At 38.9% G+C, this 17,800-nt stretch overlaps 1 protein-coding gene across 23 annotated transcripts in view; it reads left to right on the top strand.

Annotated features, from left to right (window-relative positions):
* Window positions 1–17,800, top strand: part of CDKAL1 (CDKAL1 threonylcarbamoyladenosine tRNA methylthiotransferase) — a 640,160-nt gene that overhangs the window by 212,415 nt on the left and 409,945 nt on the right. For all 23 annotated transcript variants that reach the window (XM_086370076.1, XM_086370056.1, XM_086370074.1 and 20 more), the window contains one exon: window positions 6,062–6,182. Coding sequence is in view for 20 of the 23 variants with exons in the window: in XM_086370056.1 (XP_086226182.1) it covers window positions 6,062–6,182 (121 nt within the window). In the remaining 3 variants the exon portion in view is untranslated. The remainder of the gene's footprint in view (window positions 1–6,061; window positions 6,183–17,800) is intronic.

Below are 17,800 nucleotides of genomic sequence, written 5' to 3'. Positions count from 1 at the left end.
AAATAACTCATTATATCATCAGGCAGAGATATGTTCCTTTATTTGCATGTAGATAGTGGAGATGAATAATTTATCAAATGTTATTAGTATGGGCTCATATTGCTGAAGTCTCAGCAGGATATAATGAAATTTGTCTCATGCTAGTATGAAAATAGCATGCCTTTGCATAGTCATTATTGAACTTTTGGCATCTCTCAGAACTATTATGTTATCATGCCAATCTTGCTCACCTCTTCATTAACTGGACTTGTGATGGAAGAGTTGAACTTATCTGAAATCTGTGAAATCTGGTATGCCAAATGCTTGCCTGAGTCGAGCTGTTTCTCCATCAGAGCAAGAATTTTCAGAGTAAATGAAGTACTTAATGTTTCTTATTAAAGTGATTAGTACAAAAAGGGTATGACTAATGGTTTTATTACTTCTAGTCCTGAAAAGCTGTCTGTACAGGAGATGTTTAAGCAATATATCTTTCTGAATTGAGGGATGATGAAACATACATATAATTGCTTATATGAATCTTATATCTGTGCTAATTATGTATTTGAAGTTATTTTAAATAATTGCTTTAAAAAATTTGGCTTTGATTAGCTTGTGGCATGACTGTATGTGAAGGTCAACAAATCTCCCCACAAGCAGCAATAAAACTGGACAAATGGTCAAAAACAAACCATTCTGGCACTGTGGAAATTGACCAATAGCAGTCAGCAAACTGAGAAGTGTTTCTTTGTGGGAACAACTGAACTTTGGGTAAAAACAATATGAGTCTAAGGTGTTTGTGCTTTCGGTAAGAACAGTGTGAGTCTAAGGTGGTACTGTTATTTTCTTTCCCCAGCTCCATAGGCAAGGTTGTTCACCTAGGGCAGAGCAGGCTGTGAAGACCAGCAGCTTCACTGCTGCACCAAGAAGCCTCAGTTGACTTGGCTTAGACTTTAGACTTTAGACTTTAGAACTGTTTAGACTTTAATGGCAAGTGGCTAGGGGTGAGTAAGTTGGAGGCTGGGGAGCGGGGGTCGGTAGGTAGGGGATGGAGTGTCTCTGACTCTATATACCTGAAGTTGTAGCTTGTTTGGCAGAAGTAGTAGACAGACAGACTAGCCACAGCTTTAGCAGAGACTTCTGGGAAGTGAGACAGAGAGAGGATGCTTGATAACTCTTCACAGACTGAAAGTTGATTAGAGGGTACATGTGCCCAGCAGGGACCAGAGTGGGCCCAAGCCACTTAAACTTACCTGTCTGTTGGAGCTTGCATGCACACCCTGAGAAGATGGGAGAGGACGCAAAAAAGTCCAGGAGAAAGTAAAAGGTGGGGCAGACTTGAAAATGGCCCTAACATTGAATGCTCTCAGCTCACACACAGATTAGTCAACAACACGTAGTTAGGACTTTTACTGGCTTAAGGCATTTGAGCATATGTTGACTAGTCCTTCACTTAGCTTTGCTATGCAGATACAGAATTGATTGCTAGAAAGTTATGTCTGGGGGCATAAAAGCCAAAAAAACCAAGAAGGGAGATCAATGGCCGTTCATTGTGGAGACATAGAATTCACAGATTTAGTCCATTGTTTAGTGAATTACTAAACAAAGACAGCAGCAACCTTTAGGAGATAAATTTGAATTGAGAATTGCTGCAATATATTACCTAAAATTTCTAATATTTAATAGAATATTATAATAGATATAAAGAAACCAAATATACATGTAAGTGAGCCACTTTGCTATGTAGCAGACATTAAACACAACTTTGTAAATCAACTATGCTTCAATGAAATGAAAACAAAACCAAGTATAACCATAATCAAGGTGGGACAAAGCAATAAGTATCAATTGTCTTTGGCCAGAAGTGGTGGATTTAGAAGACAGAGACTTGATAGAACTAAGTGAAGTGATGTTAAAAGTCTTAAGAAAAGGATGATGACAGTGACTTGAATAAAGAATTACAAAATATTGGAAATTATATGAGAACCAGTGGAAAATCTGGAGTTGAAAAGTACAGTACCTGAAGTGAAACATGCATTAGAGAGGTTCAACTGCAGATCTGAGATGGCAGAAGAACATTTGTGGATAGACTAGGAGAAAGACCAGGCTTAGGTAGAAGAGCAGATGAAAAATGAGAAAGGCCTCAGAGACCAGTGGGACATCTGACACACCAACAGATGTATCATCATGGGAGTCACAAAAGAATCCAATAAAAAAGCAATAACAACAACATTTTTTAACAGTACTGGATGAAAACTTCCGGAAGTTGATGAAAACTGTTACTTTTGGATCCAAAAAGCTAAGTGAGTTCCATGTGGAAAAATCCCAGAGATCTGCACCTATGCACATCATAGTCATCGTTGAAAGAGAGGGAAAATCTTTATTGCATAAGACAAATTACATATTAATACTATGTGTGAGAGAACAAAAAGATTAATGGTTGACTTCTCATCAGAAGCAACAGAGGTCAAAGACAGTGGAGTGATGCATTCGGTACTCAGAGAACAAAACTGTCAACCAAGATTTCTATATTTAGCAAAAGTATCCTTCACAAATAACAGCAAACTAAAGACATTTCCAAATACCAATTTTTCTTGGTTTATAAGAAATATTAAAGATAATTTTTCAGGCAGAAAGTGGTGCCAAATTGGAAATTCCCAGGAGGAAATGAAGAGTGCTAGAAGTGGTGATTTGGAGAAGGCAGTGGCACCCCACCCCAGTACTCTTGCCTGGAAAATCCCATGGACGGAGGAGCCTGGTGGGCTGCAGTCCATGGGGTTGCTAAGAGTCAGACATGATTGAGTGACTTCAATTTCACTTTTTACTTTCATTCATTGGAGAAGGAAATGGCAACCCACTCCAGTGTTCTTGCCTGGAGAATCCTAGGGATGGTGGAGCCTGGAGAATCCTAGGGATGGTGGAGCCTGGTGAGCTGCTGTCTGTGGGGTCGCACAGAGTCGGATGCGACTGAAGCGATTTAGCAGCAGCAGAAGTGGTGATTATGTGGGTAAATATATTGTACTCTGTACATGGTATTTTTAACATTTTAAAAAACATGCAATTGTATAAAACAACAATTCTAGCATTATATTTTTGGGTTTATACAACTATTTGAGGGCTTCCCTGGTGCCTCAGATGGTAAAGAATCTGCCTGCAATGCAAGGGACCCAGCTTTGATCCCTGGGTTGGGAAGATCCCTTAGAGAAGGGAATGACTGGCCACTCTCTCCAGTATTCTTGCCTGGAGAATTCCATGGACAGAGGAACTTGGCAGGCTATAGTCCATGGGGTTGCAAAGAGTTAGACATGACTGAGCAACTGAACTGAACTGATGTTAATATATGTGATGACAATAGCGCAAAGGAGGAAGAAGGAAAAGAAATGAAGCTGGGACAGTTGAATATCTGTGTGCAAAAATAAAGTTAGACTTTTATTAAAACAAAAAAAGTAACACAGTGGGCCCTAGACCCAATTATTAGAATGAAAATGATAAAACTTGCAGAAGAAAATGTAGGAGAAATCTTTGGGCTTTTGGTCTAGTCAAAGAGTTCTTAGATATGACACCCAAAGCATGGGCTATAAAATAAAATATAGGTAAGTTGAGCTTCATTAAATTTAAAAAAGCTTCAGTTTTCAAAATATGCTATCATGAAAGTGAAACTCTAAGCCACAGACTGAGAAAATATTTACAAATCATATATGTCATAAAGGTCATATAACCAGAATATGTAAAGAATTCTTATAATTCAATAATAAGACAAACACTACAACTAAAATATTGGCAAAATACTAGAGTAGACATCTCTCAGAGAAAGAGAGCCCAGTAGGGTGTGTGTGTGTGTGTGTAAAAGCAGGTATTATTATGTTACTTGTTCCCACCATCATGGAGGCTGAGAATTCCCAATGTCTGTAGTCAACAAGATGAAGACTCCAGAGACCTGATGTGTAGTTCTGGTCCAAGCCCAAAGGCCAGAGAATCAGGAGAGTTGACAGTGTAAGTTCTGGTAGGCAACTGGGAAGGCATGAGACCCCAGAAGATCTAATATTTCAGTCTGAGTCTGAAGGCTGGCAAAGACTGCTTACTCAGCTCAGTAGTCAGATGGGAGGAGTTCCCTCTTACTCAGCCTTTTTGTTCTATTCAAGTCTTTGATTAATTGCACTAGGCCTACCAGTGTTAGGCTGAGCAATCTGCTTTACTCAAGTCTACTAATTCAAATATCAGTCTCATGCAGAAACACCCCCACAGACACACCCAAAATAGTGTTTGGCTAAATGTCTGGGCACCCTGTGGCCCAGTCAACTTTACGTATAAAATTTACCATTACAGTTGGCTAATCACATGAAAAGGTGTTCAGTATCATTATCATCATGTAATGCATAGTCACTCAAAGCACAGTAATATACCATTACATGCTCACTGGAATAGCTGTTCTCAGAAGTTACAGTATAAGGTCTTGGTGATGTGGAGAAACTCAAACCTTCATACATTGCTGGTGGGATGTAAAATGGTAGTACTTTCAAAAACAGTTTTTTCTTATAAAATTTAAATTTACAGCATAACCCACAATTTTCCTGGATATCTATCCAAGAGAAATGAACACATATATATGCATGAAGATCTGTATTCAGATATTCATAGAAGCATTATTATAAAAGGTTAATTGGAAACAGTCCAAATGTTCATCAGCTGGTTGATAGGTTAACAAAATGTATCTTTGGTATGGGAGCAGGGATAGACTATAAGTAAGCTTGAGGGAATTTTGGAGGTGATGTTCTAAATGTTCTAAAAATGGGTCATGATGACTGTACAGCTGTATAAGTTTATTTAAAATTGTTGAATTGTGTATGTACAATGGGTGAATTATACAGGATGTACCTCAGTGATATTATTAAAAAAATCATATGTATATATATATAAATAAAATGGCAAAGTAAATACGGAAAATAATAATTAGGAAATATCAAGCAGATGGAAATTCTTTGTTCAGTTCTTCCAACTTGTCTGTAAGTCTACAGTTTTTTATTTTATTTTTATTTTTTTTAATTTTATTTTATTTTTAAACTTTACATAATTGTATTAGTTTTGCCAAATATCAAAATGAATCTGCCACAGGTATACATGTGTTCCCCATCCTGAACCCTCCTCCCTCCTCCCTCCCCATACCATCCCTCTGGGTCGTCCCAGTGCACCAGCCCCAAGCATCCAGTATCGTGCATCGAACCTGGACTGGCAACTCGTTTCTTACATGATATTTTACATGTTTCAATGTCATTCTCCCAAATCTTCCCACCCTCTCCCTCTTCCACAGAGTCCATAAGACTGTTCTGTACATCAGTCTCTCTTTTGCTGTCTCGTACACCGGGTTATTGTTACCATCTTTCTAAATTCCATATATATGCATTAGTATACTGTATTGCTGTTTTTCCTTCTGGCTTACTTCACTCTGTATAATAGGCTCCAGTTTCATCCATCTCATTAGAACTGATTCAAATGTATTCTTTTTAATGGCTGAGTAATACTCCATTGTGTATATGTACCACAGCTTAATTCAGAATTTTAATGGGTCTTAGTGTTCTGATTCTTTTGTAATGGTTTTTGAAAAATTGTTTAAAAACTTTTTTTTCTTAAATATCCAACCCTCGTGTGTCATTTTATCTCAGCTTTTTATTTTTTACTTCTTTGATTGACAGTTTGCCTTGAGCAGATGATCTGCTTTTGCACTTGGCCTTCAGGACCAGTGCCCAAGTGAACCCTTCCTACTTTCTATACATGTCTGTGTTAGAGACCACTCAGACCTGTGGAATGACACTCTGAAGATATTCCTATTTCTCTCATCTGTGCAGTATAAATGTGCAAATATTCTAAGCAAGGCGCTTATGACTGGAGGACTTGGCCACAGCTGCCTTTCCCTTTGGTAGTATTACTTAAGGTCAATGATTATATCTTCTCTGGGTCATTTTGTTTGTTTTCTTCTTTTTATAAAAGAAAAAGTTAAATGCAAATATCAACAGATTTGTTGAAAGCAGTAAATTAAAGTGATGTTGTATGACTCATGCTCACATATATTTATGTGCTTTATTTGAAGGTCACTCTGTGAGACTGTTGGGTCAGAAAAAGGATAATGGAAAACGTTTGGGGGGAGCACGACTGGATTTGCCAAAGATTAGGAAGAATCCACTCATCGAAATCATTTCCATCAATACTGGGTAAGCTTCTCTTGCATTTACTCATTAAACATTCAGTGTACTCTAGTTTTTTGTTTATTTGTTTGTTTTCCTGGCTATATGATATAGGAAAGTAATTGAACATTTCCATGGGAAAGAAAAATAAAAAATGAATTTTTTAAAGAATCATACCTGAATATCATTCCCTCTAAAATGTTCCCTGTACACAGTTACGCTTATATTTGCAGCAAAAGTTTTTGTCTTTATAAAGATAAAAAATAAAAAAATTAACATTATTCTAACTTTTCCTTTTTGGTTATAAACACGGATTTTATTTTTCAGCTCTGCCCTTGGATAAAATCTTTTTAAGAAGAGTATTTCATTCTGTAAAATGGTTACTACACCCATCATCTTTGACTATTTTTTGAGTGGGTTTTATAGTAAACATTGCCCAAGATCCTAACCATATTCTGATTCTTAACTATCTGAAATGAAGGTTTTTCAGTGTTACTTTTATGAGCCTTAAACTGCAAATAAATACACGTTGTGACTGGATATCAAGCACTCTGAGTTCTGCCTGACTCTTAACTCCTGGAATAACCAGTCATACTTGGTTTTATTTCCTTTTGTTTAAATTATGACTGCATCTGATAAAGTTACTTATTTCCCACTTTGATCTACATTATCATAGGCTGATAATAAACTTAAATTTAAACCTCTAGGGGTCCCTCCATTTATGCATCTGCCTCACATTTCCCACAGATTTAAGCCTTCCTGCTCCTTTAAAATTTTATCTTCCTTCCCTCTTTTAAAAAATTGTTCTTTACCTGCCCTTTGCTTTCTTCATGCTCTTTCCCATTGAGAACAGGTGAACTTATCTTTCCTGCTTCAGCATCTTCCTGCCTCTTTCCCAGCCCGTGCCATCCTTTACCCCTACACTATGGCAACTGTCTTGTCACTGGTCATCTTTGCTCTTGTCTCATCACCTTCTGGTTCATCCCACCACTGCGACCAAAGACCAAGGAATGTTGATTTTTCCCTAAAAGCCCTGGAGGCCTTTCAGCTGACTTTGTGAACTTGTCCAGGACTGACTCTGGCTCTGTGTGGAAGATTCAGAACCTTCCCCCCAGCCCCAAGCAAGTCTTACGACTTCTCCACTCACTTCGGGCAATCCTGCTGACACTGTTGTGTGCACCTTTCTTTGGGTGGCTGCTTGTTCCTCCCTCATGACCAGACTGAATACCTTCCTTTACACCTACAGCATTCCCTGTTTGCCTTGATTGTGGCACTTTTCAGAAGGTAGAATTTGTATTTTCTACTGCATCATGAGCATCGTGAGTTTAGAAAGTATTTCAGTTGTCACTGTTACTACCTCTGACTTCAGTGTCTAGGACAAAGTGAGTACTCGATAAATGTTGAGTTAATGTTGTATTTTTAAATTATTTCTGATTTATTTGGCCATGTGTTTTTCAAAATTTCCCCTAGGTAGCCATTGTAAATGCATGAAGTTAAATTTCTTCCCCTATATTATAACTTAACATTGTCTTCTCTTGGACTTAGTGTTTCTTAAAATGAGGCTGTGGACTTTTTCAAGCTTGCTGGATATTTCCTTTCACGTTCTCATCCTCTTACATCTCTCATATTACTGTATAGGAAAGCCCCTTAGTAAGTAAATCAGCAAACATTCTTCCACTGTTAAGAGGATTCAGTTCATACTGTCACTGCTTGAGGTAAGAGTTTCTAAACTTCTCCGACTGCTAATCGTTCTCCGGAGTCAGTTGGAGCCTTATCACTTGTTCCCAGATGAAAGTATCTCTGTGACTGTTTGTCAACGATATCACTCTTAACACCTTTACCTTGATTTTTTTTTAAACCTCTGATAGAACTCATAGCTTTTTTTTTTGTTTATATTTAAATATTTTAAGAGTTCTATGGGTAATTATTTCTTTCAAGTGAAAATGATCACCTCCATCAAAATCTTACACTTTTCAAAGTTTTATGGCTTTCAAATTAAATATGGATATACAAATTTCATTTAAATGTTGTATTTATCAGTTAGGGTAAGGATTCCATTTGTAACAAATTTCATTCCATGTATTGGTAAATTATCAAAGTGACTTTTTTTAATTTAAATTTATTTATTTTAATTGGAGGCTAATTACTTTACAATATTGTATTGGTTTTGCCATACAGTTTTACAGTTCTAACTTAAAATGTAAAAGGGTATATTAGTTGCTTTAGCCAAGAAACAAATTGAAACTCTCAGATCATGCTAGATTGTGGATGAGCTGAGATGACTATTTATTTGATCATATTGTGTATAATATGAGTACCTTTATTTCTTAAATAACACTTATCTTTTCCTTCTATACTGTCCCAATTTTATGTTCAATTATTCATCCTACTCATGTTTGCTGTATTGCATGTATAAATTTGGTCCACTCTGTTCCTTGTCCCAATTTACAATGTTCTTTTTTTTTTTTTTTTGAGATGAACCTTTTGAGGTCAGCTGCCCCTTGTCCAATGTCACTCTTATTTCTAGACTGTCCCTTATGGGGTAAGGACTCCTTGTAGACGTAAATAGGCACATGTTTGTCTAATAGGATGATAAAGCTATATGGATATGACTCAATACAAGTGAGAATAAAATTAATCATTGCTAATGTATATATCAGTGCTAAAGAATATTCAAACTACCATACAATTGTGCTCATTTCACATGCTAGCAAGGCAATGCTCAAAAATCCTTTAAGCTAAACTTTAGCAGTACATGAACCGAGAACTTCCAGATGTACAAGCTGGATTTAGAAAAGGCAGAGGAACCAGAGATCAAATTGCCAACATTCATTGGATCATAGAGAAAGCAAGGGATTTCCAGAAAAACATCTGCTTCATTGACTACACTAAAGCCTTTGACTGTGTGAATCACAACAAACTGTGGAAAATTCTGAAAGAGATGGGGATACCAGACCAACTTGCCTGTCTCCTGAGAAACCTGTCTTCTGTATGAGGGTCAAGAAATAACGGTTCGAACCGGACATGGAACATCAGACTGGTTCCAAATTGGGCAAGGAGTATGACTAAACAATAGCAACAACAATGTATGTTGCTTAATATGTGCCAGACACAATTCTGTGAAATGCGTACTTTTTCCTGTATTTAATCCTCAGAAGAGCCCAGGAGATTTTTTTTAGTAGATGAGGAAACTAGGTTACAGAGAAGTTTGGTGACTTCACATTGTCCTGCAGCTAGTAGGTGGCCGAGACTGTGACTTATCCACTGTTCCCATCAGGTATTTTTGTGGGTTCATAGGAACAAGGGGTCATATCAAGTGAGGGGACAGAATAATCTTTGCCTTATAATAACATTTGAAATGCTACACACACACACACACACACACACACTGCACATCAGTATCTGTAGGCCACCCATGTTTCTTGCCTGTGGTTCTGATATCAACCCAGCACACACACACACACCCCCCCCACACACCACCACCACCACACACACACACACACACACACACACACACACACACACTGCACATCAGTATCTGTAGGCCACCCATGTTTCTGGCCTGTGGTTCTGATATCAACCCAGCACACACACACACACCCCCCACACACACCACCACCACCACACACACACACACACACACACACACACACACACACTGCACATCAGTATCTGTAGGCCACCCATGTTTCTTGCCTGTGGTTCTGATGGCAACCCAGCCAGGAAGGAACAAGTGCCTAGGTGGTAGTTTTGGGAATGAAAAGCTAGGGTGGCAGAACTGTGAAATGGTTAAGAAGATGGGCTTTGGCATTCTTCAGTGGATTTATTTGTTACCATGGAGCTAGAAGTTCCAAAGAGCGGTTGGAGGTAGAAGTACAAAGCTGAAAAGAAGCCTTAGTTGGAGGGGGTGAGAATTGAGGTCATTGAAGGTGAATGGTCAGTGCCTGTGTACAGAAAATAAAAGAAGAGAGAGGAATTATTTATGAAGTAGAACTAGTCAGAGGTGAAGGTTTTATGAATGTGTAATGTCTAACTATTACTTCTGATTCCTTAAGGAGAAGTAATACTGGGATTGTTGTTGCTCTTCAGTTGCTAAGTCCTGTCCAACTCTTTGCAAACCTATGAACTGCAGCACACCAGACTCCCCTGTCCTTCACTATCTCCTGGACTGCTCAAACTCATGTCCATTGAGTTGGTGATGCAGTCCAACCATCTCATCCTCTGTCGCCCCCTTCTCTTCCTGCCCTCAATCTTCCCCAGCATCAGGGTCTTTTCCAATGAATTAGCTCTTCACATCAGGTGAATAAAATATTGGAGCTTCAGCATCAGTCCTTTCAATGAATATTTAGGGTGAATTTCCTTTAGGATTGATTGGTTTGATCTCTTTGCTGTCCAAGCAACTCTTAAGAGTCTTCTCCATCACCACAGTTCAAAGACATCAGTTCTTCAATGCTTAGCCTTCTTTATGGTCCAACTTTCACATCTGTACATGACTACTGGAAAAACCATAGCTTTGACTAAATGGACCTTTGTCAGCAGAGTATGGTCTTTGCTTTCTAATATGCTGTCTAGGTTTGTCACAGCTTTCCTTCCAAGGGGCAAGTGTCTTAATTGCATAGGTGAACCACTTTGAAAGAGCGGGAAAATTAGAAATTTTGTTAGAAATTAGTAGGCTTTGCTAAACGATGATTACTATTTGGAGGAGTTCAACTATAAAGTGAGAGAGATGGTCTTCAGAAAGATTTTTCTGAGCTTGTTTATAGAGGCAGAGAGGTAAGGATTAGAAATATATTGACAGAACCTGAACAGGGACAGTTGTGAAATAGGTAGATAGGTAAGTGCTGGGAGAAAGATGCTTTCATAATTCCTTAGAGATAGGATTTAAGGACATAAGTTTAATTGTAGAACTTATCACTTCATTTTTCTTAAAGATTTTCACTGATTTAGAGAAAGATGTCCAGTCCCTCCATGCCATCAGGCAGGATGGAGGGTGGAGGTTCTGTGTCACATTCCTTTATGCTGTGGTTGATACATTAATGCCATGGTCGCTTTTTGACGCCACTGACTTCAGATACAGCCAGTGCTTGATCAGAACAACCCCCACCTTCTAGGATTTATCACTTTTCTTCTTCCCCTCTTTTCTGCCTTTGATGGTAGTGTTCAGCTGATATTCTACCCTTGGCATTTTCTGTAAACTGGAAGCCATATACAATCTGAGATTCTAATTAAATATTTGGCCAGAAATAATCTTGTTTCTGAGGATATATTTAATGAAATTTGAAGATGCATCCAGAGTGTTTTTTTGTTTCTAATTTTTTTTTCCCTTTCATTAAATTCATGGAGTGAGGTCATGGTTCTGACACACAGGAGAGTAGGAAATCTGTGGATATTTATGTAGAAGCGTATCAATCAAGTGTTCTGGTCAGTATAATGGGGAGTCAACATGTGCATAAAAGGAGGAAGTATGCTGAGGTTGAAAAGCTCAGTGTTTTGTCCAGGGACCCCATTTATGTGATTGCTTTATTTGGTTATTTATTGTTTAGTAGTGAGAATGGAGTGTGGAGATAGAACATAGTGCTGGGGACAAAAGGTTAAAAATCAGAAATTGGGCCATAAAGAAAATCTCTGGTTCATTTTGCCTTCTCTGTCACTATTAAAGTCATCATTTTTGACAGTCCCTTGGCAATTTTTGTTCTTCCGAAGCCAGGAGTTGGATGCTGCTCAGAGGTTCTGATATGAGGTATGTCATTTTTTAGACACTACTATCAGATAGACATTACTATCACCAATTTGAAGGGATAATCCTCCACAAGGCTAAACACGTCTTAGAAAATACCCTCTGACCCTGTAATACTTTACTGATACTTTCTCTTTTAAAATTTATCTTGTCTTTCTTGTTATTTGCCATCTGCCAGACATAAAATGATGGTATATGGGAACTTTTAAGGGGAATCTAATTTTTTTGAAATTACATACTTCAATTCATTTTCATTTTTAAAGTATCTGTTACTTCCCCTCCCCGCCCCATGACACTTGAGCTTTGGAAAATAAACTAATTTGGATGTTTTAACTTTTTTCTGTAATGTCCAGAATTTATAAGTCCCTATTCCAGAGCTAGATAGGTAGGTGACTGAATGAATGAAAGAGCAAAAGTGCGAATTTCTCTCATATAAGTGATGTTATTTTTAGAGACACAGAATTACTAGTAACATTTGGTTATCTTTCTGGTTCTAATGGTAAAACATGAAGTAGTTATTAACTTGATATAATCACAATGCATTTGAAAATACAGTGATTATTGCTTACCACATTACCAGGTATTGTGTTAGATATTATGACATATACAAAGATAAACATTTCTGGAGTCAAAAGGTGACCAATACTGACTGAAATAATCTAAAACATGAGCATATGTATACCTGTGATGGATTCATTTTGATATTTGGCAAAACTAATACAATTATGTAAAGTTTAAAAATAAAATAAAATTTAAAAATAAATAAAACATGAGGCTCTAAATGCAGAATAAATAGCACCTCCTCTGTGGGGAGCTTATTCTGTTCCATATTCTGGGGAATGAATGCTCATAGGTTCCAGCATGACCCTCGTCTAGGGGTGAGGGTACACAGCAGTGACTCCTGAGACCTCTGGAGGTAAGAGATGTGAGACCCTCAGTTATCCTCTCACTGCCCTTCTATGAGATGTGACAGCCACACAGAGAAATGGTCATCTTTTCCTTGACCTTTGTCATCAAACAAGACTACTGCCCTTATCAGTACATACGTGGAAAATGTAAACCTCAAATGCTGTTTTTTAATGTTACTTTTAAATTATAGCTTTCAGAAAATAATGTTCTGTTTAGAAAAAATTTTTGGAGGCATTTAATTGTAAGTGTTCTTATAAAGCTTGAATTAAGGTTCCAAAGAGATCCTTGGAGGGTTGAATATATGCAGTATCACACTTTTGTTAGGCTGAATCTTTCTAATATTTTGTAATTTGTTAATATCTTAGCATAGTGTTGATAAATAAGATGTTCTTTTTTGCTCAGTTATACTGTACTGTTCTGTTCACATGTCTTGATTGTATTAACTATGTCCCTATTCTGAATCTGCTCTCCTGAGAAAAGTTCCCTAAGCCTGGTGCCATCCTCAGAGACATTCAGGTCCCGACACCTTTCTCTAGGAGACTGTATCTCAAGATAAAACATGTTCCAAAAAGCATTCAGCAGACTTAATAGTCACTCATTTACTTAACATTTATGGGTCAGAATCTTTTTTTTACATATAGACCACTGATTGACTATAAATTAATGTAAGTCAATTTTGTCATGTGTAACTCTAGAGGTTTTTTGATGGACAGTAGTAGCTACCAATGAGGATTAGTTTGCTTTCTACAACCCAGCTGTCAGGTTATAATGAAAGCAAGTCCCAGCGCAAAATCTGCAATCAGAGTTTAAGTAAACTGGCACCTTCTACCTGTTCTGGGTGATTAAATCAGACCTTGCAGGAAAGGGTCACTTGAGTCAGATGAGACAGTATGATTAGCCTCAGGCAGCCAGAATCCTCTACCCAGTGTCGAGAGTGAGTGTAAAGGAGGGACCAAGACAGAATAGTGTCCTTAAGGGTCAAACTGTTTCCATTGTTTCCCCATCTATTTGCCATGAAGTGATGGGACGGGATACCATGATCTTTGTTTTCCGAATATTGAGTTTTAAGCCAACTTTTTCACTCTTTTCTTTCATTTTCATCAAGAGGTTCGTTAGTTCTTCACTTTCTGCCATAAGGATGGTGTCATCTGCATATCTGAGGCTATTGATATTTCTCCTCGCAGTCTTGATTTCAGCTTGTTGCTTCATCCAGCCTGGCATTTCACCTGATGTACTCTGCATATAAGTTAAATAAGCAGGGTGACAATAAACAGCCTTGATGTATTCCTTTCCCTATTTGGAGCCAGTCTGTTGTTCCATGTCCAGTTCTAACTCCTGGATGCAGGTCAAGTGGTCTGGTATTCTCATCTCTTGAAGAATTTTCCACAGTCTGTTGTAATCCACAGTCAAAGGCTTTGGCGTAGTCAATAAAACAGAAGCAGATGTTTTTCTGGAAGTCTCTTGCTTTTTCTATGATCCAGCGGATGTTGGCAATTTGATCTCTGGTTCTTCTGCCTTTTCTAAATCCATCTTGAACATCTGAAGTTCATGGTTCAAGTACTGTTGAAGCCTTGCTTGGAGAGTTTGAGCATTACTTTGCTAGCTTATGAGATGAGTGCAATTGTGTAGTAGTTTGAACATACTTTGGCATTGCCTTTTTTTGGGATAGGAATGAAACTGACCTTTTCCAGTCCTGTGGCCATTGCTGAATTTTCCAAATATGCTGGAATATTGAGTGCATCACTTTCACAGCATCATCTTTTAGGATTTGAAACAACTCAACTGGAATTCCATCACCTCCACTAGCTTTGTTCGTAGTGAAGCTTCCTAAGACCCACTTGACTTCACACTCAAGAATGTCTGGCTCTAGGTTAGTGATCACACCATGTGGTTATCTGGGTCATGAAGATCTTTTTTGTATAGTTCTTTTGTGTATTCTTACCACCTCTTCTCAATATATTCTGCTTCTGTTAGGTCCTTCTAACGTCTAAAGAACGTTTCTGTCCTTTATTGTGCCCATCTTTGCATGAAATATTCCTTTGGTATCTATAATTTTCTTGAAGAGATCTCTAGTCTTTCCCATTCTGTTGTTTTCCTCTTATTTTTTTGCATTGATCACTAAGGAAGGCTTTCTTATCTCTACTTGCTATTCTTTGGAGTTCTCCATTCAAATGGGTATATCTTTCCTTTTCTCCTTTGCTTTTCGCTTTTCGTCGTTTCACAGCTATTTGTAAGGCCTCCCCAGACAGCCATTTTGCCTTTTTGCATTTCTTTTTCTTGGAGATGGTCTTGATCGCTACCTCTTGTACAGTATCAAAAACCTCTGTCCATTGTTCGTCAGGCTCTCTATCAGCTCTGATCCCTTGAATCTTTTTGTCACTTCCACTGTATAATTGTATGCGATTTGATTTAGGTCATACCTGAATGGTCTAGTGGTTTTCCCTACTTTCTTCACTTTAAGTCTGAATTTGGCAATAAGGAGTTCATGATCTGAGCCACAGTCAACTCCCGGTCTTGTTTTTGCTGACTGTATAGAGCTTCTCCATCTTTGACTGCAAAGAATATAATCAGTCTGATTTCGGTGTTGACCATCTAGTGATGTCCTTGTCATCTCTTGTGTTGTTGGAAGAGAGTGTTTACTATGATCAGTGCGTTCTCTTGGCAAAACTCTGTTACCCTTTGACCTGCTTCATTTTGTACTACAAGGTCAAATTCGCCTGTTACTCTCAGTATCTCTTGACTTCCTACTTTTGCATTCCAGTCCCCTGTAATGAAAAGGACATCTTTTTTGGGTGTGTGTTCTAGAAGATCTTGTAGATCTTCATAAAACCATTCAGGTTCAGCTTCTTCAGCATTACTTGGTTGGGGCATAGACTTGGATTAATGTGATATTGAATGGTTTGCCTTGGAAACAAACAGATAATTCTGTCATTTTTGAAATTGCACTCAAGTACTGCATTTAGACTCTTGTTGACTGTGAGGGCTACTCCATTTCTTCTAAGGGATTCTTGCCCACAATAGTAGATATAATGGTCATCTGAACTAAAATCTCCTATTCCACTCCATTTTAGTTCACTGATTCCTAAGATGTTGATGTTCACTCTTGCCATCTCCTCTTTGATCACTTCCAATTAAAAGACGCTTACTCCTTGGAAGGAAAGTTATGACCAACCTAGATAGCATATTCAAAAGCAGAGACATTACTTTGCCAACAAAGGTCCATCTAGTCAAGGCTATGGTTTTTCCTGTGGTCATGTATGAATGTGAGAGTTGAACTGTGAAGAAGGCTGAGAGCCAAAGAATTGATGCTTTTGAACTGTGGTGTTGGAGAAGACTCTTGAGAGTCCCTTGGACTGCCAGGAGATCCAACCAGTCCATTCTGAAGGAGGTCAGCCCTGGGATTTCTTTGGAGGGAATGATGCTGAAGCTGAAACTCCAGTACTTTGGCCACCTCATGTGCAGAGTTGACTCATTGGAAAAGACTCTGATGCTGGGAGGGATTTGGGGCAGGAGGAGAAGGGGACGACAGAGGACGAGATGGCTGGATGGCATCACTGACTCGATGGACGTGAGTCTGAGTGAACTCCGGGAGTTGGTGATGGACAGGGAGGCCTGGCGTGCTGCGATTGATGGGGTCGCAAAGAGTCGGACACGACTGAGTGACTGAACTGAACTGAATTTACCTTGATTCATGGACCTGACGTTCCAGGTTCCTGTGCAGTATTCTTTGCAGCGTTGGACTTTACTTCCATCATCAGTGGAATCCACAACTTGGCATTGTTTTTGCTTTGGTTCATCTCTTCATTCTTTCTGCAGTGACTTCTGTACTCTTCTCCAGTAGCATATTGGGCCCCTACCAACCTGGAGAGTTCATCTTGTGGTGTCATATCTTTTTGCCTTTTTGTACTGTTCATGGGGTTCTCAAGGCAGGAACAGAGAAGGCGATGGCACCCCACTCCAGTACTCTTACCTGGAAAATCCCATGGACAAAGGAGCCTGGTAGGCTGCAGTCCATGGAGTTGCGAAGAATTGGACATAACTGAGCGACTTCACTTTCACTTTTTACTTTCATGCATTGGAGAAGGAAATGGCAACCCCCTCCAGTGTTCTTGCCTGGAGAATCCCAGGGACGGGGGAGCCTGGTGGGCTGCCGTCTATGGGGTCGCACAGAGTCGGACACGACTGAAGCAACTTAGCAGCAGCAGCAGCAGCAGCAAGGCAAGAATGCTGAAGTGGTTTGCCATTCCCTTGTCCTGTGGACCATGTTTTGTCAGAACTCTCCACCATGACTTGTCCATCTTGGGTGGCCCTACACGGCATAGATCATCGTTTCATTGAGTTAGACAAGGCTGTGGTCTGTGTGATCAGTTTGATTAGTTTTCTGTGATTGTGGTTTTCATTCTTTCTGCCCTCTGAGGGAAAGGATAAAAGGCTTATGGAAGCTTCCTGATGGGAGAGACTGACTGAGGGGAAAACTGGGTCTTGTTCTGATGGGCGGCGCCATTCTCAGTAAATCTTTAATCCAATTTTCTGTTGATGGGCAGGACTGTGTTCCCTCCCCTGTGCTTGACTGGAGACCAAACTATGGTGAAGGTAATGAAGATAATGGTGACCTCCTTTAAAAATTGCTGCAGCTGGTGACAGCAACCACGAAAGTAAAAGATGCTTGCTCCTGGAAGAAAAGCTATGAGCAACCTAGACAGCATATTAAAAAGCAGAAACATTACTCTGCTAATACAGGTCCATCTAGTCAAAGATGTGGTTTTTCCAGTAGTCATGTTATGGATGTGAGGGTTGGACTATAAAGAAAGCTGAGCACTGAAGAATTGATGCTTTTGAACTGTGGTGTTGGAGAAGACTCTTGAGAGTCCCTTGGACTGCAAGGAGATCCATCCAGTCCATCCTAAAGAAAATCAGTCCTGCATTTTCATTGGAGGGACTGATGCTGAAACTGAAACTCCAGTACTTTGGCCATCTGATGCAAAGAACTGACTCATTT

The sequence above is a fragment of the Bos grunniens genome, chromosome 23 (genome assembly GCF_055505025.1).
Source record: "Bos grunniens cultivar Pamir isolate PY7600 chromosome 23, Bosgru_T2T1.0, whole genome shotgun sequence".
Taxonomy (NCBI): domain Eukaryota; kingdom Metazoa; phylum Chordata; class Mammalia; order Artiodactyla; family Bovidae; genus Bos; species Bos grunniens.
The sequence above is the reverse complement of the archived record's forward strand: the minus strand, read 5'-3'. Positions and strand labels throughout refer to the sequence as shown.